Genomic DNA, 25,175 nt, shown 5'->3' with positions numbered 1-25,175 from the left:
AAACTTACTACTATTTGGTATTCACAGAATGCACTTACTACTTTCGGGATTCACAGAGTGAACTTACTACTTTCTGTATTCACAGAATAGATTAAAGACTACTAACTTTACGTCCGCACTCGGGCCGGAAATTACGGCCCAGAGGCGGAGCTTCCGGCCCGGAGGCAGAGCTTGCGGCCCAGAGGTGGAGATTTCAGCCATGGCTAAATTCCCACATCTGAGCCGGAAGCTCCGGCCCCAAGCTGGAAGCTCCGCCTCCGGCCCGGAATTTCCGGCCCGAGTGCTGACGTAAAGTTAGTAGTCTTAAATCTATTCTGTGAATACCGAAAGTAGTAAATTCATTCTGTGAATACCGAAAGTAGTAAGTTCACTCTGTGAATCCCGAAAGTAGTAAGTGTATTCTGTGAATACCAAATAGTAGTAAGTTTAGGATTTAGTCTTAAATTCATTCTGTGAATCGGGCCCTTAGATCGTTTCAGATGTAAAAGCACATTTAGATCTGAAAATGTCTTCATTTACAGCTGTCGGGATTTCACAAAAAGATACCTAGCAGGCATAAATGGATTTACTACTGTAGATTTCTCCACCCAGTGGTGTAACAGAACTTGAGGGCAGTCCCCCTGCAAAGTGCATGGAGGCTTCTACCCCCCACCCCACTCAGTCAGAAGCTCTCAGGGCAGCCCTCTCCCCCAGCACCATGGGGGCTAAGGTTAATGCCACTGTCTCCACTATGACTCTGGAGAAATGTACAGTACTAACCCTCATATAAGAAGTGGGAAGAGAGTGAACCAAAACTTGGTTAGGTTTGTAAGTTTGTAGTCATTAACTCAGATCCAACCATTTCTGACACTTGAAATGGTCAGAGATTTACTCCTGCCAAAGAACTCCATTTCCAGGATGGGAATGGGAATTAATCATCCCAAACTAGGAGAAGATGTTAGAGAAGGGATTTTTCAACTGGGAAAATAGTTTCCCCTTGTAGAAAAGAAAGAAAATGCTCACACTAGCTCTTTTTTCCTTACAAATGGGGGTGGGGTCGCACACTACTCACACACCGGCGGTGTCGCCCCTAAGGACTCTGGTCAATGTAGTAAAGTGTTCGCGATGCATCATCTTTCGATCTTCTGCTATCTTCGCCATCCCTGGACACGTGTTTCGGGGTATTACCCCTCATCAGCAGGGATAGGCCGTGTACTGGGGTTGCCGATGGCTGCCAATATCTGCCAGGTATAGTACCACTCAGGCGCGTAGGTGCGGGATCCCAAGCTCGTCAGCCCGCTGCTCAAGGGAGCTTTAAAGTTACAAATGGGGGTGGGGTCGCACACTACTCACACACCGGCGGTGTCGCCCCTAAGGACTCTGGTCAATGTAGTAAAGTGTTCGCGATGCATCATCTTTCGATCTTCTGCTATCTTCGCCATCCCTGGACACGTGTTTCGGGGTATTACCCCTCATCAGCAGGGATAGGCCGTGTACTGGGGTTGCAGATGGCTGCCAATATCTGCCAGGTATAGTACCACTCAGGCGCGTAGGTGCGGGATCCCAAGCTCGTCAGCCCGCTTCTCAAGGGAGCTTTAAAGTTACAAATGGGGGTGGGGTCGCACACTACTCACACACCGGCGGTGTCGCCCCTAAGGACTCTGGTCAATGTAGTAAAATGTTCGCGATGCATCATCTTTCGATCTTCTGCTATCTTCGCCATCCCTGGACACGTGTTTCGGGGTATTACCCCTCACCAGCAGGGATAGGCCGTGTACTGGGGTTGCCGATGGCTGCCAATATCTGCCAGGTATAGTACCACTCAGGCGCGTAGGTGCGATATCCCAAGCTCGTCAGCCCGCTGCTCAAGGGAGCTTTAAAGTTACAAATGGGGGTGGGGTCGCACACTACTCACACACCGGTGGTGTCGCCCCTAAGGACTCTGGTCAATGTAGTAAAGTGTTCGCGATGCATCATCTTTCGATCTTCTGCTATCTTTGCCATCCCTGGACACGTGTTTCGGGGTATTACCCCTCATCAGCAGGGATAGGCCGTGTACTGGGGTTGCCGATGGCTGCCAATATCTGCCAGGTATAATACCACTCAGGCGCGTAGGTGCGGGATCCCAAGCTCGTCAGCCCGCTGCTCAAGGGAGCTTTAAAGTTACAAATGGGGGTGGGGTCGCACACTACTCACACACCGGCGGTGTCGCCCCTAAGGACTCTGGTCAATGTAGTAAAGTGTTTGCGATGCATCATCTTTCGATCTTCTGCTATCTTCGCCATCCCTGGCTCTTTTTTCCTGTGCTTACGTCAATGCTAAATATAATTATGCATTGGGAAAACAGGAGTCGTGGAAACACATCGCATGACAATCATAGACATACATCTAGAACTAGGAGCCAAGCCCAGCTTTCCATGCTTACTGCTGGAAACGTTTGTGAGTTTCAAAAAGTAGTACATCTGCACCAATTATTGGAGAGCACAGGCGTACATTTACTAGTTTTAAGTGAATGGCTTCCAAAGTATTTTTGTGGTTCTTCTTTTTTATTTTCTTCTGATCGTGTTCTTCTTCTTTGTCCTCTTCCTCTCCTCCCTTTCGTCTTTTCCTTCCATTCTTTTAACATCCAGATGACCCACATTTTATGCAATATGCAGAACAAGTGTGAAGTAACATACCCATATTCTTGCAAAATGGTGAAAGCAAGTCATCTAAACAGGCAGAGTGATAACCTTGAAAGGTGAGGGCTTGGGGCAGGCAAACTGCACGGATTTTGAGTGTACACTAGCATTTTATTAGCTAGAGTGCTGAGCTTTTTCACAGAGCCAATCAGAAGAAAATGGTCATGCCAGACTCATTGGAGCAATTCAACAAGAGTTCCTCAGGTGCTGCTAAAGAGAAAGGCATACATTTATATTTTGGATCATAGTTCTTTATTCTGTTGATGCAAGTTGTTATCTTTCAGATTAATTCCTTATCAAAAGGGCCACAAGATATGGATGCCCTTCGCTCCAGCGATAAGTGCCATAAATGCAGAGCCTCACGTCTCTAAAGCTCTATCGAAAAAGCATGTACCCAGTCCAGACACAACATATATATGCCCAGATATTCTTGTACACACAAGATGTCCCCAGGTGTACTCTGAATCCAGATAGTTCCTTACCTTCAATCATAATCCATTTCTGAAAAATGCACTTCATGTTTTTATTATAAATTCAATTTATTCAAGCTCATGTCACACAAAAATTGATCTTTAGATTTTAAATGTGAATTTTAACATTCAATATAGTTTCTAGAGTGGGGGTTGTAACACAACAACGTTCCTTTTTATTCCCTCCAAAGAAGTGAAAAATCGATATATGGGGACCCTGGGTGCACCTCATGTACTAATGAAGAAGTTTTCTCTCCTTTTGCTTGTAATTTGGTGGCACGTCTAATCCACTCCCTAATGCTGCAGTACCATGGTCTTTGCTGAATAAAGAGACACACCAACAACTCTACAAACTGTCATTTATATATAAAACAGAGTTTGAGTTGTATTATTCCCATCAATGACTTAAATGAAAGCTGATTCACAAAGACTTTGCTTTAACTTACTCTTGTTGAACCCCTGACTTATGTCTGCATTTCAGTCCATTGTTATTTTGCTCATCTATATTATTACAGATTGGAACCAACTCTATGCAAATCAGTCTTTAACCTCTTCATGTTTGATGGTCCAGACCAAGCTAAGGTGCCTCTAAATGGGAATTCATGCATCAGCAGACTGCTTACAGTTTTTTAGTCCTCATCAGTGAAGTGTAGCTTGAGTCCTATGACACTCCTGGGCATATCTGTCACATCACTCGACCTTTACTGATTTACGCCTGTCAGAAATTGGGTTATAAATCTAGGAAGAGGGACCCCTACCAATTTAATAAATGCATGCTTCTTAGAAGAAAAAAAACACAGCTGTGAAAGAATCGCTGGTCAACTCTTAGTGGCTATGACAAAAGCAGCAGGGAATCCCCAGAGACATGCATGTTAAGTTTAAGAAGTACTAACAATTTTAAAGTAAAGAACACAACACAATAAAATTACCAAACCAATTGAAGAGAAAAATTGTGAACAAAAAGGAACCAAGATCATTAAGGTAGGTTAAGGGCACCGGAGATATGAATTTTAAAAGATTTAAGCCAAAAAGCACCTTTAAAAAGTTTGATGACACTAGCTTGTTGTTGACTGGGACCATGGTGTGATTCCAGGCTGGCCGCGATGGAGCACAGGTCGAATATAGCAGGGAGGTCTTCCTAGTCAAAGTTTTTACCTTCAAACTAGGGCCCTTATTACGTATGACCTCTTAATTCTGACAGGTCTGGTAACAGAGGCTACTGGCCCCATTGGAATTATAAGATTATTTTTGCAACTGCAGATCTGTTTACTTTAACACAGAGATTCTGGGTGCTAGAAGTAGCTGGAAATCATTGTGGGAACGCTGAGGGGAAAATGAGGAATTACTGGAGAATTGGATCCAAAATGATCAATTCCCCTATTAATTCCTGATTTACAAGGGGACCCCTAGTGTCTATCTTGTAAAGTTCTGGATTATCCTTGCCTTCAGTTTTACTAATACCTTGATACCTGTTACTCGGGGTACGAAAAATCTAGGCCATATTTGAAGCAATACATTATTAGGCCTTAGTCTCTGAAACCGAAGTCAAATACTTCTATTGGGGCAAGGTCCAAGGTTATGGCCAGTGAGGGTTTCTCAAAGTCAGAAGCCTCATTGCAGAATTCCCTGTAAAGCTGTTTGTTTTGGTACTAAAATCTCTAATCAGGATAAACAAACCTTTCATGGCCACCCAGGGTGCTTCGTTGGTCAGCTAGTTTTGCTGCCTTGCTCTGGACAAGGTATTACCTTTAAACTTTTTTGCAAGTCAAAGTCCTACCGTGGGGCAAGGATAGATGTCATGCGGAACCATTTCCAGTGCGACAAATAGCTCTGAGTGGGACAGACCTGGTTTTCTTAACCAACTTGGGTGCAATCTTCAGGATTGACCTGAGCGAAAATCTAACCACAGTGGCAAAGCCTGGAATAGACAAAATAGCATCGAAACTATGCCAATCTATTAAAATCTAGCAACAAATAGTGAACATAGAACGCAACCTAAACAACATAATGCGTAAGATCACCAAGCACAAAAGCGAAAACGTAGAACTATGTGTGAAGGTTACTGCAAATCGTCAGTAGTACAGGAAAGCCAGATATGCTTATATGAGGAAGATGGAAGATCAGTGCTGGAAAAACGCAAACAACATCGTAAAATTAAAGGATCAACAAAAATGTTGGATCTCAATGAACTAATGATTTAAGCGAAATCAATCACTGATTGTCACAATCATCGCACCTACTATCTGGGAAACCTACTTAGAATATATTGACTTTCAAACTGCATTTGACAGTGTATCCCGCTCAAGATTGTGGGAAAAACTAAAGAATTGGGGCATTCCCCAAACCCTACTGAAAGCAATTATTACCTTAGACTCAGATACCTGGGTAAAAATAAAAGTCACCACTGGATAGGCTACCACAAACAAAATTGAAATCAACAAGGTTTATAACAAGGGTGCGTTCTGGCACCTATACTCTTTAACTTGTATTTGGCAGACCTTCTAGAGCACTTAGCACGTGAGAGTTCATTCCCACCTAAATTCTCAGGAACCAAAATCTAATCCTTACAATACGCAGATGACACAGTATTGCTAGATCAAACTCCGGCGGGCCTTCAGAGGCTCTTGACAGCATTGTCATTGTATTGTAAGGCAAATTACGGGATTATCGATACAAGGAAAACACCAGGTGATGATAGTTACCAGGCAGCAGCATGCAAGAAAAGGGTCTTGGTTCATTGAGGGAAAAATCATCGAAGTAGTGATCGCATTTAAGTACCTTGGAGTCTGGCTTGACCATAGGGGACGTTCAGCCTCTCACATCACCACCCAACAGGGTGTAGTGAACCCCCTAGTGGGGGCCTTTTGCAAAGTGAAAAAATCCATGAGCACACCAGATTTATCTCCCCTTCTTTAAGGTAATGGGCAGTACATTTTTACCAGCATTGACCTACGGTGCGATGACATTTAGAGACAAAATGACAACTTGGTTGGATAGAGCACAATCCGCCTGCTACTGCATGGCGTTTTTACTGCAGAATTACACCGCCCACGCTCAAATTCAAATGGAATTTACACTGACATCACAGCAATGGTTACAAAAAGCCAGGTTGGTGGCCTACTGTTTGAAAGCCAAACAGGCTTAGGGGTGTACATTAAAAAGTCACAGTTGGACACTAATAAACAATCCTGCGACAAATTGGCACAACTTCCTAACGCACTATGTAGAGATCCTGGACGTACAAGTAATTTGGGAAGCTCTCTGCCAATTCCAGTTGCGTCGAAGTTACTAACAAACCAAGCAAAATTACTATTTGCTGAACAAGATGCACATTTAGGTCATGGCAGCTGGGTGATAAAACTCTGACTCTGGGGCATTGCCACACTATCTGACGACTCCCTTTAGCCTAACAATGAAGCTCAAGTTGCGCCTTGGCTTAGTTCCGCTGATGGCATACTGGTACGGAAGGAGGAATCATGAGGAGAATGACAAACAATGACGTCTTTGTGGAACTCAGGAGGAATGATTGATCCATGTACTCTGCATCTGCAAGGAACTGAAACCGCAGAGAAAGTGTTGGCTTCGGCCAATTTGGCATATTTTAAATATTCAAACCTGCCAAGGAGCGCTAGATGAGTGTTCGAGACGTGGCTCTGTGCAATTGGCAACTGGTTTATGAAATATGACATTGGTAACAACCTTGATGAATCTTAAACACCCGCATGAGCCATAGATTTAAAAATGTGGGTGCCAGCATTTTACCCTAATCGTTGACTGAGATGTTTTATATTAGGCTCTTATTAATGAGTTATTTAATGGTAACACGATGTCCTTTTAAATATATAAAAGTTTATCTATATGGCTTCTTTTGTATATGATTGCAATGTTTTTAAGTAATTGTGAAATAAATAAATAAATCCCAAAAAAAATCTGAACCTTCCAGGGTAACATGTGACAGAGGGGAAAAATGTCTAAGGCCACTTTTCTCAAACTGCTGGAAAAGGTAATTCTGGTTATCCCTAAAAACACCGCCTCCTCTCCTCAGGGCAGGGTTCTAGGTATAAGGTGTGTCTCCAGCCAAGTTTCCTATGCGATCCAGTTTTCTGTGGTCAGCTGGGATGGCTTGGAATCAGGAGCCGTTTTGTATTCCTGAAACAGACCAACAGTACTCCAACCACTTGACCGTTGGACAGCAGTTCCAGTCCCTGTTTGGAGTCAGGAGTCCTTGAATGAGCCCTCCACTTCCAGTAGGACTCAGGACTCTTCTTCTAGCAGAGTCCTCTACTTGGGGTGGAATTGTTCCAGGTTCCAGGACATTCTGGGGAAGTGTTGGTTGAGGTGACCGATTTATGCTCTGCACCTGCCCGTGACTGAAGAGACGCTGTCACCCTAGCCTAAATAGTTTCTCACAGCCAACTCCTTTTACATCACTTTCCCTTTGCTTTGCTGTAAAATTAGTCAGGAGCCCATTTCAGTTCGTCAGACCCCATCTGCCACCAGGCAGGCCTGTATTCAGCTTCTTCGCTAAGCTGTCAGGGTCTTAACTAGTTTTTTACATGCTCTGGCAGTAACTTTAATAATAATATTGTGCCTTCTTTGTAGGGGTCTTAAAGGCCGGTGCTGTGAAAGAAGAATGTAATGTCACTCCCTTCATCACTAGAGGACACACTACTATCTGTAGACTTTCTTTCATGTGTCCACTCTGCCATGTTACAGTTCCCACAGGGTCAATCTTTAAAGAAGCTGCAGTATGATAGATGCTCTATGAAGAATATCTCTATGATGATGTGGTATGCAGGTTAGCTGTGCACCTGGCTGGGATGATGCAGATGAACTATCTCCAATTGTGGTCACTGAAAATAGCAATCCTGGCATTGGAGCGGAGTTTGAGGGAGACCCAATGTAAAATATGTTAATACAAGTCTTTAGGTATGCACAAAGCTGATAATCTCACACACTCACAAAATAGTGTTTCATCACCTTGTTGATCTATAGACCCCCCTTCCATCAGCATTGTGAAGACTTCCAGTAAGTATCTTGCAGGTCCTCATACTCCAAGAAATTGTTTACACAGTTCTCTGTCTTTAGCAATGCTTAGAGCATAGTCCGAGTATGAGGAGAAATGCTTTGGGCACCATCGCACGAAATAAACGTACTCTCTTTCAAAATGACTTTAAAATATCCTGCTGCAACCATGACTGTGGATACCTTCCAGAGAGATGGGCGGACAACTATCCTACCTCTTAGCAGCGTGCTTTAAAAGTTTGGTTGCAGGAGCATTCTGAGAAGGTAATGCCAAGGTTCTCATCACCAGTGAAAGACAATACCTGGTACAAAACTAAGTTATTCGGGTACAAGTGGGCAACCACATCAAGAGCTGGTTACTCAAGCGTCCAACAACCAACTCGGCAATCTCACCAATGTCTCATTGAACCTCTATCTATGTCTATACAAACAGATTTCATAATCCTAGAGAAGAACAACAGAGGAATTACTCACTGACATAATCTCTAATACACAAGCACTTACATTCCCACTCACCTCCAGGCAGTAATATAAAACATGTGACAAGATATCATAGATAACCTTCGAACAAAATAAAATTACAAAACATAAAAAAAGCTTTAATATAGCAATAACAAAATAATGTATTTATTATGAAGTAGAAAATAAAAAAGGAATATTAATTTTTAGTACAGCAAATCAGGAGCTGGAGGATAACTTCTATTTCTCTCCTAGGGCCATGATAACCACGTCGGCCTTGTGCACTTCCTTGGCAAGCCTGCCCCAGAGGACAGCGTAATCGTTCAGGTTCTGAAGAAGCAAGGAGCCATTCCATTTGTGAAGACCAACCTTCCACAATCCATGATCAAGTAATATTTGTTAATATTTTCTATTGTAAAAGTAGTGTTTTTGGGACTTCCCAGATCCATGCTTGATGCAGGATTGTAACACATTTTACTTTTAGGGCTCTGGTCCAAAATTTACTAATCTCAAATTCTGTGTAGGTTAACAGCCTTTGAGATTATTAAGTCAGCAAAGAGGTGCCCAAGAAGTGAAGGATTTGCCTGCAATGAGCCAAGGCAATGAATTTAGAGAGGTCGAAATATGGTCACACACTGATTTATTTTGAAAAGGCCAGAAATGGTGCACTGATTGGTTGGGTAGCTCGAAGTACATACTACTGTAATAGTCTAGCACTAATGAGATGAAAGCAATCAGGACATCAACTTGATGGGAAAAGCAAAGAACACATTGATTTTGGGAGTTTTACATGAGACTGCTCATGGCTCAAGTGAGCATCGAGTGATAGCCGGGCATGCGTCATGGGTTGTAGACACCTGATCATTGAAGATGCCTGAGGAGTGGGCCTCATACTGGCAGTCTACTGTCCGGATACCAAGAGAGGTGGGGAACTGTGAGAAAGATGTCAGACTTGCATGTTTTAAGTTCATGAATGCAAGCTGACATCCACCTGCCAAGCAGAAGAGCAGATTGATGGTCATGAGTCGTCAAGGTAACCATTTAGATTTAGGGGAATCTGGGTGTCATCTAAAGACATACACAATTGAGCATTTTAAGCACTGAGATGAAGGTTATAGATCATATCTAAACAAAAAAATGGTAAAGTAGTCCATCCATCCCAGTGCACCTTCAATGTGTTAAAAAGTGTGCTTTCATTATCTGTTGGTGTAAAGGGGATGCCCCTCATAGCCAATGCCCCTTCCTAAGGTCACTTGTCTTCCAGACTTGTGTTGCTGTGGGAGTTGACCAATGCTTGGTGCCTCAGTTGGTCTGGGACTCATAGTGGACAAAGATGTCTGTGGCTTTAAATGATCTGCGGTAATTGTTGATGTCAGTATGTGTAACACAATGCAGACAAGCAGCAAACGTCTCTATTTGCCTTGATACAGGAACAAATATTAATGTGTACTCCACTGGTCCATCAGTTGAGCATCCCGTTGGGGTTTGTGCCCATTGCTTCCCTGGTATCCGGGTTTATACACCATACAACATGTTCCCAATGCATATTTGCTGTTCCTGTTGAGGAAGGGCACGATGATGATGAGTGATTGCGGGCGTGTAAGTAGACGCTTATCTTACATATGAAAAGTTATGTGACTTTCCTAGTAGGACAAAATGAATGTATTCACTACTACTCAATCCACTGGCCTCCAGGATGGCAGCCTTGTGCGAAGATTTAGGAAAACATGACACATAACACTTGAATATTGAGGCTGCTGTAGCCCTTACAGTTGATATTGACGAAGGGGTGGTTGTCTGGCTTCTTGGTGGTTGTGTGTATAACCAGTGGTAAATATGGCAGGATGGGAGTTTCACGGATCTTATCGAAGTATGTTTTGGTTGTCTGAGTTCCATGGTGTGGTTAGAAGAGTGACAAAAGATGCCACATTTGCTTTTAGCACAACTGTGACTTGCCAGATTGCTTAATAGATGGATGATATTGAAATATTGATTGTGTGTTCTCAGGTGTCTCTCTGGAGAGAACCTCTAGCATACTATATTAGTGAGTGAGCAATGTTGTTTCAGCAGGCTTAGCCTCACACTGTCTTTGTGCATTATGCTCTCATAAATGTCTATTCTACTTTTCATGCCGTCCTTTATTAAGGAAAGCCAATGGATGCATCTCCGTTCACTGACATTGGGTACTCTTTACCATTATTTGGAAATCTTTCTCCTGTGGGTTGTCCTTTTCCTCACTTCACAAAAGGAGAACTTGTGGAAGGTGTTGTTACATTTTCGTGTGGTGCAGCACCTTTCCCTGGGGATTAGGGTGTTTCATTGTATTGCATCTTCTCTCTGTACAGGAAAGAGTTGTATGTTTATAGAGAGGTTCCTATTTAAAAGAATCTGGTGAGGGTTTTTTTTGCCCTGCCTTCATGGTTCCTTGGCTGCCTCCGTTATGTGCCTAGGTTATGATTAACTGGTAGCAGAATTTCCATCCATTTTCAGCGTTTATTAAACTGAATACACTTGATGTCCTATGATATTATCAGCTCTTGCCTCTTCTGAATAAATACTCTATTGTGATATTCAAATAACCTACTTTTTCCCCTCAATCAGGAGCTACAAGAACGTAACATTTTACTTTTTACAGTAATATTACAAAGTAAGAATAAAATAGTTTTTTTGAATCTTTAGGGATTGCACTGAGCAAATAAAGTTCTTGCTGCTGATGGCACAAGCCATGCTCACCACGCCATCTTCCCTCGATCGTGTGACGTGCTTTTCTTCCATGTAGTAATGTCCACAAGTGATCTCATTTCCATTCAGACGAAAGACTACCTAGTATTATGTGACAGTTACTATGATTTCATGGGAATGCTGAAAATTTCAGTCCCATCAGGAATAATGTTTGTAAGAAATCTGTCCACCATGCCTACCTTTGGTTTTTTCCATCTCCATCAGTATTTTCACCACCCCAAAAATTTAGAATTTAAGGAGTGTTAAGTTGTGTCTCATTTCGTTAAAGTACCTTTACACACTAGTTCTCATGCTTTGAGTTATATCTGATTTATGTTGATCAGTACATATTTGAATTTTTTTTGTGATGTTTGACCTAAATACGTTTTGGCCCGGAGACCTTTTCAGGTGCAGATGAAATTTTCTGTTATACGTTTTGCAACGGTTCAAACCAAAGTGGATGTTCCATATTACATCCCTTTATTAGACTGCAACCAGTTTAAAGTGCTGTGCTTATCTTGAGTGCTCATATCGACTTTAGTAAGTGTATCTCATAAGTTTTCTTTTCCTATTAAAACAATCAATGGTTTTCCCTGTTGATTTTACTGCACTGCAATGCTAATATATTACCCCACGCACCAAGAAATATGACATGAGAGGGCAGAGAGAGAGAAAGATAGAGAGCATGTATCTGGATATGGAGGGATGGCATGCAATTGTCTTCCTTAGTAGATCTTGCCTAGACAGCGCCTGCACTGTCTCGAAGAGAAATGTTGCATTTAATCTGGAGACTTCAGCCCACTCACAGGCTTCCAATTTGCTTGTTCCATTGTCTGTTTCATATTCTTTGTCACCGTTTGTCTCTGGCATGCATGGTCATGCCTCTCCTTGAGTTTTGCCCTGCCCCTAGATCATGGACCAAGTACTTGCAAACATCCATTGCTCCTGCTTTTATGAAGATTTTAGGACCTACTTTTTTCTTTCTTTTTCAGAACTGTACACAGTGCACCTGCTTTTATTAGCTCTTTCTCCTCCCACTCGCCCTCATGAGCCATCCACAGATCACCTCCTATCCCCTCCCCATCACTTCTTTTCCTATTGTTGCTGTGCTCTTTCCTTCCATCGCTGCTTGCTCCCTAGCACCTCCCGCTTCTTGCATTATCCACAAATCACCTCCTTCCCCGAACCCATCACTTCTTTCAACCCCCATTGTAATCTGTTTTGTTTTAGTGAGTGGTGGTGTTCTGCCTTTTAATATTTGTAAAGAAAAGAGGTACCCCCGACTAATATTCCTAAACCGGGGCTAATGAATCAAGTGTGAAACATATACATTTAGGAAAATAAGATTAATAGTTCTGAACCTAAACAACCAGCACGATACAACACAATAAATTACAATGTAGATACAGCCTGTTTAGTGCACAATGGACATCCGCAGGTATTGTTAGTTTCCTTGTTTGAATTTTCTTTTTATTATAAATAACCAGTAGAAACATTATCTTAACAATTGCACTTTTCAAAACGTTTTTTTGTTGCCCAATACAAATTACATAACTGTGTTTAAATTTTACGTAGTGCGAAGTTTGCGCAACTTCGCACTACGCGAACTGCACGTAGCACAGTGCAAACATGCGTAGCGTAGTGCAGCGGTCATTTTTTGCTTGCTCGCGGTCCTCAACATCAAGTTGGCGACCGCGAGCAAGCAAAATGACATCCTCGCAAGACTTTTTCCTTGTTCGCGATCAAGTTGCCAATCGCAAGCATGGAAAATAAACCTCCCGGCGAGATTCTCAACGCGGGGAGGTCAGGTTTCTCATTGCGAGCAGTCGCGCATGTTCTACCAGTCCGCATAGAGAAAGCTGCAGCTCGAGTACAAATCTACTCGAGCGGCAGAAAAGTACATCTCGCACTGTGGAAGATGCCGTTTTCAATGATTGCACAGGGCCGGATGCTTGTCCGCACTGTGAAATCATTGAAAACGACATCTTGCACAGTGCAAACATGCTACTATACAGCTCGCGTAGTGCTACGCGTAGCTCGCGTAGTGCTACGCGTAGCTCGCGTAGTGCGAAGTGCACTTTGTGTAGCTACGTGTAAGTACATCTCGCACTGTGCAAGATGCCATTTTCAATGATTGCACAGGGCCGGATGCTTGTCCGCAATGTGAAATCATTGAAAACGACATCTTGCACAGTGCAAACATGCTACTATACAGTTCGCGTAGTGCTACGCGTAGCTCGCATAGTGCGAAGTGCACTTTGTGTAGCTACGCGTAGCGCTACTTCGCGAACTACGCCCACCCTTCGTTTTCAAGCACTTCATAGGAGTCCTTGTGCTTTCAGGCCATCTCCCTTCTACACATACCACTAAAATGCATGCATATGTAGATAAACAAATGCATTTCTTAAAAGTTGTTAAAACACAAACAGCACTTGTTTTTTTTTGTACAATACAATGGTATTGGAGCGCTCGCTCCGTCTTGCCATATGGCATTTTTTTCCCACTACATTGTTGCTTTATCCCGCCCTCTCCCGTTGTTGCTTGCCCATCCCCTCCAGCTTCCGTGCTTACCCCGTCTCCCCACTACCACCCTCATTGCTGCTGCTGTTATTTATTTATTTTTGCACAATCAGATAGTATTGGAGCACTTCTGCCGTACTCCATCTTGCTATAGTGCTAACACCAACCGATGATATTGGAGTGCTATAAGTGCTCACCACAATACACAAGACACATTCATTGTCGTACGCAGGGGAAAGCATAAGTGATATACCCAGAATCGCAAAGTTCAACCGACTCCGAGATTAAAACATGGTTCCCCAGTTCCCGTGTTGGCAGCTCTGGCTGTTACGCCACATCCTCACTTTCCTTCGAAGTGCCTCAACTGTTTCTCACCACCATCTATATGCCTTGCAAGTGTGAATCTCTTTTAGCCATATTGTCTATCAGCACATCTGCTGTTCAGCATGGCTGAAAGTCACAGAAAAAGTGCTATGAAGGGACCATCACAGGGCACGTCATAGCACTTTTTTGTGTTAGGAGGGGCAGGACAATAAACTCAACAAGATGGGCGAAGAGACTCTGCTTAGGCTCAACATCCTATGATTCTGGGCTTTCAGTGACTTTCAGCCATGCTGAACAGCAAATGTGCTGCTAAGACAGAATGTCTAAAAGACATTCACATTTACAAGGCCAATAGCTTTGGCATTGCTGAGACCAAATGGCTTTGCCAATGCTTACTGGCTATGCCGCTTCTGCAAGCTTGGACGGGGCCCTGGCTCCTTGCACTCGTACTGAGAGCCAACTCGTGGCAGTGTCGGTGACCACCCGATTCAAGCCATTACTTATGCACTCCCTCATTGCCCATACATGAATACTGTAACTGCTACAGTTATTGCCAGCAGTTTCTGCTACTCAATTTTGTGTACTTTAAACATGTTTCTTGGCAAATTATTTTGGAAAAATAAAGTAGGAATGTTTTTTAAATGTGCATAAATTATGCGATGGTTATTTGAATCTGTGAAATCTAAGCATCACTATCTGTTCTCTTTCCCTCTTTAGCTATGATTGCAGCAATTCAATATTTGGCCAAACTCTTAATCCACGAAACCACAAGAAGACCTGCGGTGGTTCCAGTGGGGGAGAGGGTGCATTGATTGCAGGTGGTGGCTCTGTGTTGGGTGTTGGATCAGATGTTCTAGGCAGCATACGCCTGCCCTGCAGCTTTTGTGGTATCTGCGGCTTTAAGCCAACAGGATACAGACTCAGGTATGCTATGGAATACAATCTTTTAATTCTATGAATCACTGCTATTAGTCCCTTTCAAATGTTTTATTACTAGGTTTGGGATACTTGATTTCAGTTTTAAAGATATCGACAATGACTATATATGAGAGTGTGTGTGAGTGTTCATATTAGATACATTTCCATAATATATATAGTTTGGCAGACTGCAAATGAAGCTCATCCCAAGGCCCCATGGGCTGGCTGAAGACCTTGCACAGTGCATAATGTTTACATGGCTGGTGAATGCAGACATCATAAAAAATATCTCATGAAATGTATTGCAAAAACAATTGTCAGTTATGCTTCTGTGAGCAAGAAAGTAAAACATTGCTGAAGTTTGCCAATTGTGACGTACAACGCATAATGTACACCATAACTCTCGCCTCATCGATGGATTGTGAGTGACAGAGTGAAGGCTGAGTGCATGCATAAAAGAGTAACACATGTAAGGATGGATGGATGGATGGATGGATGGATGGCTGGATGAAAGCATAAGTGAGAGCCTGATTGGAATCTGACAGACCTCAGCAATTTTGCAATCGAAGGCTTCAGGCAGCAGTAGTGATAATGTTATAAAACCATTCTAGGCATTCAGGTAATGCCAACTCAGGCATTAAATCAGAGTTTCACACATTAAAGCATGGGATGTTAAAATACATCACTAAAACATTACAGAAATGTGGTGCTATTGAGTAGGCGTAAGTGGGAAGCCATTACACTTTGTAAAAGGTCACCTACACACTGACCATCTGTGGTGGCCTCCAACTCTCAAATTGTGAGAGGGAGCTCAGCATTTTCTAACCAGCCAGGTCACTTTCCTTTATACAAAACAAGCAAAGCCAGCAGATGATAATAATGGGGATTCATTGCATATGGTACCAAGAGTGGCAAATTGAAAGGCTTTTTATGTGTACACATACAATGTTGGAGTTGTTTTCTGGGCATGAAGAAAGTATGCAGGGCTGCTTTTCAGGCTATATCTGACCTGTGTGCAGTGCTGATGACCAGGCTGTGCTCGCACTGAATGTGAGAGAAATCTGTATGGCTGCTGCGCAAGTAGCTCTTATGACCACTGTGAACTTCGGATACAATGATTTCATTTAAAAATTATAACATCACCCAATTCAGTACAGCAACTAAAACTAGACTGCCCTTTGAAATCAAATAATCATTGGAAATAAAAGCCACAGGTCCATGTGACCTACTGGTCGTGGTATTTACGGCCCATCTGTACACCCCAGTAACAGTTTTTGGAGAGTGATATAGGCATAAAATAAGTGTGACCCCATCGAAGTCTATGGAGATGTTTTGGTTGTCCAAGGGGTGGATATGGCTGAATTGAGGTTGCACCTGCCAAACAAGGATGAGCTGACATGGAAGTGAAATACGGCTATATATACCATGCAGTGACACAGTTGGTAAAGATTGGAATACACTGTACACCTGTTACTAAGTTAACTATGTTGCTCTGTCTTTAACAATGGGTTGCCTAACATAGAAGTACAAAATTAATATTAACCGTGTAGATCACGCCTAGGAAACCGCTCAAGATTTGCATTAATTAACATTCTCAAAGGGGCTATTAGATGGATCAGGCAGTGTGAGTATAAAGGAAAGTGACCTGGCTGGTTAGAAAATGCTGAGCTCCCTCTCACAATTTGAGTGTTGGAGGCCACCACAGATGGTCAGTGTGTGAGTGACCTTTTACAAAGTGTAATGGCTTCTCACTTACACCTACTCAATAGCACCACATTTCTGTAATGTTCTAGTGATGTATTTAACATCCCATGCTTTAATGTGTGAAACTCTGATTTAAGGCAGTGTGAGTCCCAAAGGACAAGGGCCATAGGCAGATAAAGAAAACTTCACAAGTCGGTATTCATAGTCAAAGCCTTAAAGGTTTATTTAACAATGTAAATCATTACAGAAAGCAAAAGTCAATTGACAAGTCAATTCAAATTCAAATCAATATCACTATATATTGTACAGCAAGAGAAAAAGAAGTGTCTAAGTATAGGATCAGCATGAGGGCTTACATGATGCCTGCCTCAGGAGAATAGGCAAAAAGCTCTGGCACACATCCCAAAAAGTGCACAATTGATAGGTTTTTAGTCTGTGAAGAGCAAGCTCAGGACAGGGGGTGCAGTGGTATTATGGGCTGTACTAATTAAAGTTATGTGACAAAAGGCAATTAGAATTCAGTAACTGTATTGTGTGAAACATACCTAATCTTGAAGCCCACCTAAAATAATTAACCTACATACAGGGGGAAATGACATTAAATTGATAAACAATAAACAATGCGAAATTAATAAACAAACTGTTATGGTTGCAGGCAGTAACCCCCTTCATTATTTACAACATTGCTAGAAAATCTCTGTGATGGCTCCCTTTGCAGTACAAGACAGGTAAATTACATGAAGCCTTACCATACATTGAATCCCATTTTGACTATTTTATTAAAAGAAAGGCATTGTAGAGAGAAAAACCGTCATGCAGAAAACGTCCCTTTGCAATTTTAAAAGCAAAGTTGTCTTCACCTATAAATGCAAAATGCGAAATGTCCAGTAGATTTGTTTTTGTTGCCTTCTAACTTAATTATGCAAAAGAACATTGACAATTTAATTATTAAATCTTCTCACACAAAACACATACAAAAACTATGCAACCACATCTAGTAAGCATTCACTTGAACCGTTATACAAATACTGGTAATTAGTTCTAAAGATAATGTGGGAGTTTATGAGCAAATTAGAGAATCGCAATGGTTCAGAGTCTGACTGACCGGATAACGGCAAAGCATAATTTTTGTTACAAAGAGATTGTAATGAAGTTAAACTCAGAAAGAGAATTAACCTTCATTTGATGTACCCAAAACTGGAGAGCAGGCATGAAAATACTAGTTGTGATTTATGCAGCACTATGAGCACAAACAAAAGATCCTACTGACCAAGCAAAGACATTGCTAGCTTGGTGGTGGGCACAGGAGAGCCTATTGCTGAAAATAACAATCGAAGGCTAACGTCGAGAGGAGCGGACTTCCAAAGGATCATGCGCAGGTTATGTACTGACCAACTGCCACTGGTAAACACATGTCTTTCAACTGAGCAAATCTTTCCCAGACAGTTCAGGACTTTGTATGGTTAGGCCCATTTATGAATGATTACTTGACAAGAACAGTGATGATTGGGGAAAAAGTATCTCAGCCCTGGTTTGAAAGGGAGTGTAGACTTGCCTTCATCAGGCCCTTCAGGTTGTCTCTAGAGATTGTGCACAAATAACCAATTGCAGGAAGGACTACAAACTAATCTTGAGAAAAAAGTAAGTGAGTTATCAGTACGAAGTATGGGACTACTTAGTTAGCGCATGTATGGTTAAAAATGCATGTTTGTTCGGGCTCATGGCAAATAAAATAAACCCTCTACTCGCTGTAACGCCCAACTGGACACCAGCATACGTCCTAACAGATCGGTAGATCATTTTCCAATGGATACTGTCCCGGGGATGCCAAATGAGAAGGAAAATTGAATTCTCCTTAGATAAAGTAATCGAGGCAATCCATGCCAGTACTTCCAACAAAGCTCTTGGACCTGATGGTGTCCCTGTGGATCTGTACACGTCAAATATGGAACTGTGGCCCCCCTTGACATCAATTTTATTAACCAAAACTGCCCAGTCTCAATCATTAAGAATGGCCATAATTGTTTCTTTATTTAAAAAAATCTCTTGAAAGAACCCCAGCTCCTTATGCCCAATATCTCTCATAGACTCCAAGGTCAAGATCGTAGGAAGGATCATTTTAGAAAGGCTGCTAGTTTGAGTGGAGGACAACGCATCCTCTCTAGACTCCAGTATGGGTGTAGAGCTGAGTTGGGGACTATAGAACAGTGCCTCAATCTGTATCTCATAATTAACAAATACTCTGTAGCAAAGCAAAGATCTTTTTTTTTTTTAGCCTTTTTGGACCTCTCGTGTGGGCCAAGTTGTAGAGTTGAGGTATTGATAAGGGCCTTGTAGAGTTTTTGATGGCCCTACACCACGATCTATCTGCAACCATTATGTATGGGTCTTTTTTTGCGACCGGTCAAGGTGTGCACCAAGGGTGCATCCTTGCCCCAATACTTTTTATTTTTTATTTTACTAGCTTAGATGAGGCACTGTTGACTAAGGGAGCAGAAATTCTCATGATTAAAAGTATCTCTATTCCCTCCCTAACCTATGCAGATGACAGCAGTGTTACTTGCTAAAACTCCAAATGGCCTGAAACTATTAATAAAGGGCCACATCGATTTTATGGTCTCCTTGAAGCTGGATGTGAATCCCACCAAGACCTTCGTTATGGCCTGTGGATCAAAGAATGTTGAAATGCAGACCCCAACAATAGATGGCAAACTAATTATAAGAGTTAATTAATTTTCTTATCTTGGTGTCACTTTTTAGTCGAAGGGTTCCGGGCGGGCGGGAATATCCAGGGCTAGAATCTGATTTCTCAATTGTCACAGGTTAATTTTTAACCTGGCTTCTTTTAGTGGCTAAAAACCAATTGCCCCCTTGTTTTGAAGTTTATAGGAGGAAATATCTTTCGGTTTTAGCTTACAGCTCACGCATTTGGGGCTCCAAAATGGGTTCTAGCCTCCAAGTGGAGGAAAATAAGATGTGTAGAAAGCTTTTAGGCCTCCCGCCGTATAGCCACTTACATTACATAAGGAGTTTGGCTTGGAGTACGTTGAGGACTAAATCAACTTGTCCCCACTGCTACTGTGTTGCCCTATATGGAGCAATCCTCATGCCCTACTAAACAGAGCTATCATTGAGGATAGTTTATCATGCAGCATGGGTCTCCAAATTCCGTAGCTGGCCTATGTCAAACAGCAAGGTCAGCCTGACCGCACCAGGCATTGTGCGTTTCCCCAGGAAGCTGGAAGTGGGGGGAGTGCATTTTTGTTAGTAGGGGCCGGTTTTGTAGCAGTGCAGCAGTTTTAAAAACATTGCAAAGTTCCTTGTAAATCCAGCAGTTTTCAGGCAACAATAAAAGTTTCAAGATTACTCTGGTGCTTAATGTACCTGCTGGAGAGAGATGGGAGTTCTGTCTAGTGGCAGTTTTGACTCTAAGGTAGCGCAGAGGGTTAATATGCCTACTGCAAATAACTTATACCATGCATATCAAAAAACAGTATTTTATCTGTATAGCTCAATGGGTTGCTGCTTTTGTTACAGAGATTATTATGTTACTGTGCAGTTCATAAATTACAATCGTACTCTAGCACAGTGAGCTATGAACTGCTATCCAATAGCTGCATGCAAACTGCATGGCACAGCTTAGAAAGTTGTGTTTTTCCCAGTCTTTCATTATCCTGATGTTGCTAAAAAGGTTTGTTTGGATACACAATCGGATTATTAGTTAACCCTAAGCAACGTGTTATGTTCTGAATCCTGAGTTTGTGCTTCTCGAGAGCAAGCACTATTAAAATATGCCTACTAGTATGTATGCTATGGAATCCTACATCCTGTAGTCCCCTTTTCATTATGTAACATTTTCTATACACTGATTCACACATGTATGATTCATTGTCTGCATGTGTTTGTGATGTAAAGTGCTGTGACACCCTACACTGGTATGAGAGGGGCTAAAAACAAATACAATTCATGTGATAGAGGGGCAATGGAGAGATGAGCGACACTGTTGTATGATGATAGTGAGGGAATCATTATAAAGCCCCTAACAAAGATTGTTTTATCCTGGTGCACAGTAAGGTCATCACGTACTATGTTTTAAATGCTAATACAATTGAATATATAATGACAAATATGTTGTAGATTGCACCATTTCTTCCAAAATGTTCATGGAGAGAGAACTCATCCACAAAACCCCTTTTTGTAGTGGTCGGGCTCACTCGCTATGCACCATACGGGGGCTGGTCTGTCAAAATGTGCAAGGGCTGCTTTGGATTCCTAGTTCGGCCCTGTCAAGCGGATATTTCACTTACTGGGTTGGCAGATTTGCTTCCACAAGCTGGGAGGGCGCGTTAGGATAACGGAGCCCAACTGAAGCAGGTGTTTTTTTAAAATGAGGCAGCAAGCAATGGAAGCATGAGAACTAATTTAGACCCAGAATGAGGATTACACTTTAATCCAAACCACTCTAAGGCTAGAACTGTAGGAGAGGTTTGTGTTTGCCACTTAAAACAAGGGTCTCTTAACCAGATTTAGGCTAGAATATATTAGATGACAGCCAGGTTCCACCCTTGGCCAATATGAATCCTCTTCCATCCTTGTTTGCCAACGTAACAAAGATCCCCACATAGTTTGCTAAATTGTAGTTTGCTACATTTCTTGTTTTTCTGTAGATTTTACTTTTGTTTCTCGAAACTCTATCTAATCCCAATATCCAGTATTAGCTAATTTCTTTAAAGTATTTTTCATGATAGGAGTCATGATCTTCTGATTCTTCATTGTAATAAGGCAAGGATTTTAATGTTTTGTCTTAACAGTTTTAAAATGAAGAGTGATGTTATTTATTTTCGTTCATGATCATATTTATTGTTTCAATAAAGCTATTTATTTATTGATTGAATGACATTGCTACCTATTAATTATCTCATGTATCCCGAGATTGCTATTGGAAAGATGTGCATAATTCTTTCCCATAAGTTATAGCTACATATAAATAGCTCTAATTACGTTTTCAAGCTTTCACCCAAGGGGCCATCAAAGGGAAGACAATATGTATCTTTGCTATAAGAAATTGGAGTATTAGTTGAGGGAGGGTGAGAACTCACCTCCAGTAATAGTCCTAATCCTTGTCAAGGTGAACCCTCAAAGTCACTAACTTTACCTGAGCCTAACCCACTGATAGTTATGGTAGACAGGCTTAATTTAGTTAAAGTGTTTATGCAGCACTAAAACACTAATTAAAGCACTAATTAAGAGAAACACAACTCCAAAAATTCCCCCAAAATCCAAAAACGAATAAAAAAGATGAAGAAAAAATAAAATTACAAGAAAACATCAGTAATCTAAAAAAGGAAACCAGAGATATGAATTTTTAAAGTTTGAATTAAAAAATAGCTCCAAAACGTGTTAAGTGGCAACCTCGGTCATCTGTGTGAACTTGACTGGCACTAAGGTGAAAGTTTTTTTTATATATAACTTTATTGGATATAAAGATATAACAGAGATATTGCATATTAATCAGAATATACTCATTACTAATTCCCCAAATAATAAGACCGCAATAAATGCAGGACCATCTGTGTAGGAGGGCAAAGAAGATGAGAAAAAACATACAATTCTCATATCAAGGAAATCCACAACCTATATCCATAGGAACATTTTTCGTTATGCATTAATCTTCATGCCATTATTTAACAGTTATAACCTCCCTCCCCCTCAATTTGCTTTCGTTCTGGACCAGCACATCAGAGAAAGAACAAATCAGTATAAACCTCTACGTACCCTCAAACACTTGCCATACTCATTCATGGTACACTCACATCTTCGGTGGGGGGTACCCGACCCCTCATTTGCACCTCCAGACACAGGCAATGCCTGCAGCTCCCGTAACTCAGACACCATTGTCGTCCAAGCCCAAAGGTTGTCTTCAATCTTTTAATATCTCCAAACATATCTCATCCGTACACCCTCTGCAGTTGCCCATTCAAAGACATCTCATCTCGTAGCCATGCCGTACAAGTCAGAGGCATGGGCCTAAGCCAAAAAATAGCAATCCACTGCTTCACTAATACTAGGCACAGAAACGAACAAATTTCTTGCTCAATTTCTTTGTTGGAGAGGGGAGAAAACCAAGCAGCACCTGTTGGATCTCCATGGGTATTTCTCACTCCAATGCCTCATTGAGACTGGTGAGAATTTCCTGCCAGTAGGAAGCGAAGGATGGACACATCCACCCAAGCAAATAAAATCTGCTCTGGCCGCCTCACAATGCCGGCACTCCTCTGGACGGGTGGGATAAATTATATGCAATATTCACGGGGTGAGGTAAGTCTGGTGTATAACATTTTACTGCAAAAGTTCAAAACATGCATTAGAACTGACCGTCGAACCCCATCATGGACTTTCACTCATTCTCCTGCTGATACAGTTTTCTCCAGTAAAGCATCTGACTTTGCCTGAATTGGAAGCACTGATTCCGGTACATCACATAGAGCCGTATAATGATGAGATATCAAATGATGCCCCTGAGCCATATACAACAAGGCCGTCGAAAGGTTACTTTTAGGGAGCCTCCTCAGGGAATGATAGCCAGATCGCCTGCCAATGCTCAAGATTTTCTTATACTGCAGGTATTGCCCAACACCAAGATTAAAATTAAAGGTCTCCAAGACTTTTAAATCACCCATCAACTGACAACCCCAATCTCTTCAGCGCCATACCGACATCGACTATGCAATGCAAGAAAAGGGTTGCACCACCCACAGAGGCATATCTGGCGCATACGGAGCCCGACGAACCACCCATTTAACTGTGCCTTCCCATACAATTACTATGTGCCTTATAAAATCATCTCCTTGTGTTTACTTTGTTTGCCCTAAGTTGGGTCCCTTGCTCACTTTGCCACTGGATTCAAGCTAGCCTGGCTGATGAAGGGTGTTACCCAGAAACCGGTCCCAGGATGCTTGTTTCCGGTTCAGGGAAGACCTGGCTTCGCAGTTCGGGCTGGGCTGTTCCCATGATGCACAAGGTCAAGACTGATTTGCATATAGCTGGGTCTGAACTGGAGAAGTGAGCTTAAGGATGATGATGGATTCAAACCCAGATCTGTGACCGGGGGTGAGTGTCTGAACAGTTTCAAAGCTCCGTCCATCATCTCCTTGTGTTTGCTTAGTTCGCCCTAAGTTGGCAGGGTTGCCCAGACGTGGGTCCCTTGCTCACTTTGCCACTGGATTCAATCTAGCCTGGCTGATGAAGGGTGTTACCCAGAAACCGGTCCCAGGATGCTTGTTTCCGGTTCAGTGAAGACCTGGCTTGGCAGTTTGGGCTGGACTGTTCCCATGAGGCACAGGGCCAACATCTCCTTGTGTTTGCTTTATAATATAATGGATCAATGAGGAGATCCCGGATCCAAGCATCAATAGGGTTGGCAAAGATTGTTCACCATAAGTACCTGATAAAAGGTGTTTCTTCCAGTCATCACTATCATCTATCCAATGAACAGCATGTTGCAGCGGAGCTTCCAAACAATACCATTCCAGATGTGGGACCTCAAGTTCCATCAGGCTCTATGTTCTCTGCATGGCAGTGAGACCCACTTTCCTGCGCTTTAAGCCCCATGGGAGTACCACAATCAGTCTGTCCGACATGTGAAAGTAATGTCTGGGAATCACATAAAAAGCATGTTGTAGAGCATAAAGAAAGCGCGGTAAGACTATCATTTTCGTTATCGCAATTCTGCCCAGAAGAGACCGGCTTAAGTCCCTCCAGAAACGTATCTCCTCCTATACTCTTCCGATGTTTATCTATAAACATACCGGAGCTGTGTGGGCCAGGAGAACCTCCAGGTAACGAGCAGCCAACATCTCCCATGGAAACCCCACTTCAGGTAATAAATCCTTGGGTAATCCCACCAATCTCCCCAGTGGAATCAGGTTTGACTTTTTCAGGTTGATTCAAAGGCCCGAAACATCACCAAATGCCTGCAAGATCTTGAGCTGTATAGATTCTGAATAAGCTAGTTGTTAAATATATACTAGAGTGTCATCGGCATAAAAGGGGGACTACATCCTTGGTGCCCCCATATGTTATAGCTCAAGGTGGCATTCTGCAGTGCAAAATCTCTGCCAGTGGTCCCATGGCAATGGCAAACAAGAGTGGTGAGAGAACCTAAAGGAAGCAGAGACTATGCCCCCAGATTGCATCATAGTAGATGGAGCAGAATAAAGCAAGCGGACCAAATGGATAAAACCAGGTCCCAACCCAATGTGATGAAGTACACACTCTACATAAGACCAATTAACAGAGTCAAAGGCCTGCTCTATATCAAGGAGCACCAGAGCATGGTCATTCTCCAGAAGATGCGAAGCATGTCATATATGCA

At 42.2% G+C, this 25,175-nt stretch overlaps 1 protein-coding gene across 3 annotated transcripts in view; it reads left to right on the top strand.

Annotated features, from left to right (window-relative positions):
- The window catches only part of LOC144800563 (vitamin D3 hydroxylase-associated protein-like), a 345,205-nt gene that overhangs the window by 151,775 nt on the left and 168,255 nt on the right, over window positions 1-25,175 (top strand). For all 3 annotated transcript variants that reach the window (XM_078671690.1, XM_078671691.1, XM_078671689.1), the window contains exons 4-5: window positions 8,870-9,003; window positions 14,897-15,103. In XM_078671690.1, coding sequence (XP_078527816.1) covers window positions 8,870-9,003; window positions 14,897-15,103 — 341 coding nt within the window. The remainder of the gene's footprint in view (window positions 1-8,869; window positions 9,004-14,896; window positions 15,104-25,175) is intronic.

This window comes from Lissotriton helveticus, chromosome 1_2, assembly GCF_964261635.1.
Source record: "Lissotriton helveticus chromosome 1_2, aLisHel1.1, whole genome shotgun sequence".
Classification (NCBI taxonomy): Eukaryota; Metazoa; Chordata; class Amphibia; order Caudata; family Salamandridae; genus Lissotriton; species Lissotriton helveticus.
The sequence above is the reverse complement of the archived record's forward strand: the minus strand, read 5'-3'. Positions and strand labels throughout refer to the sequence as shown.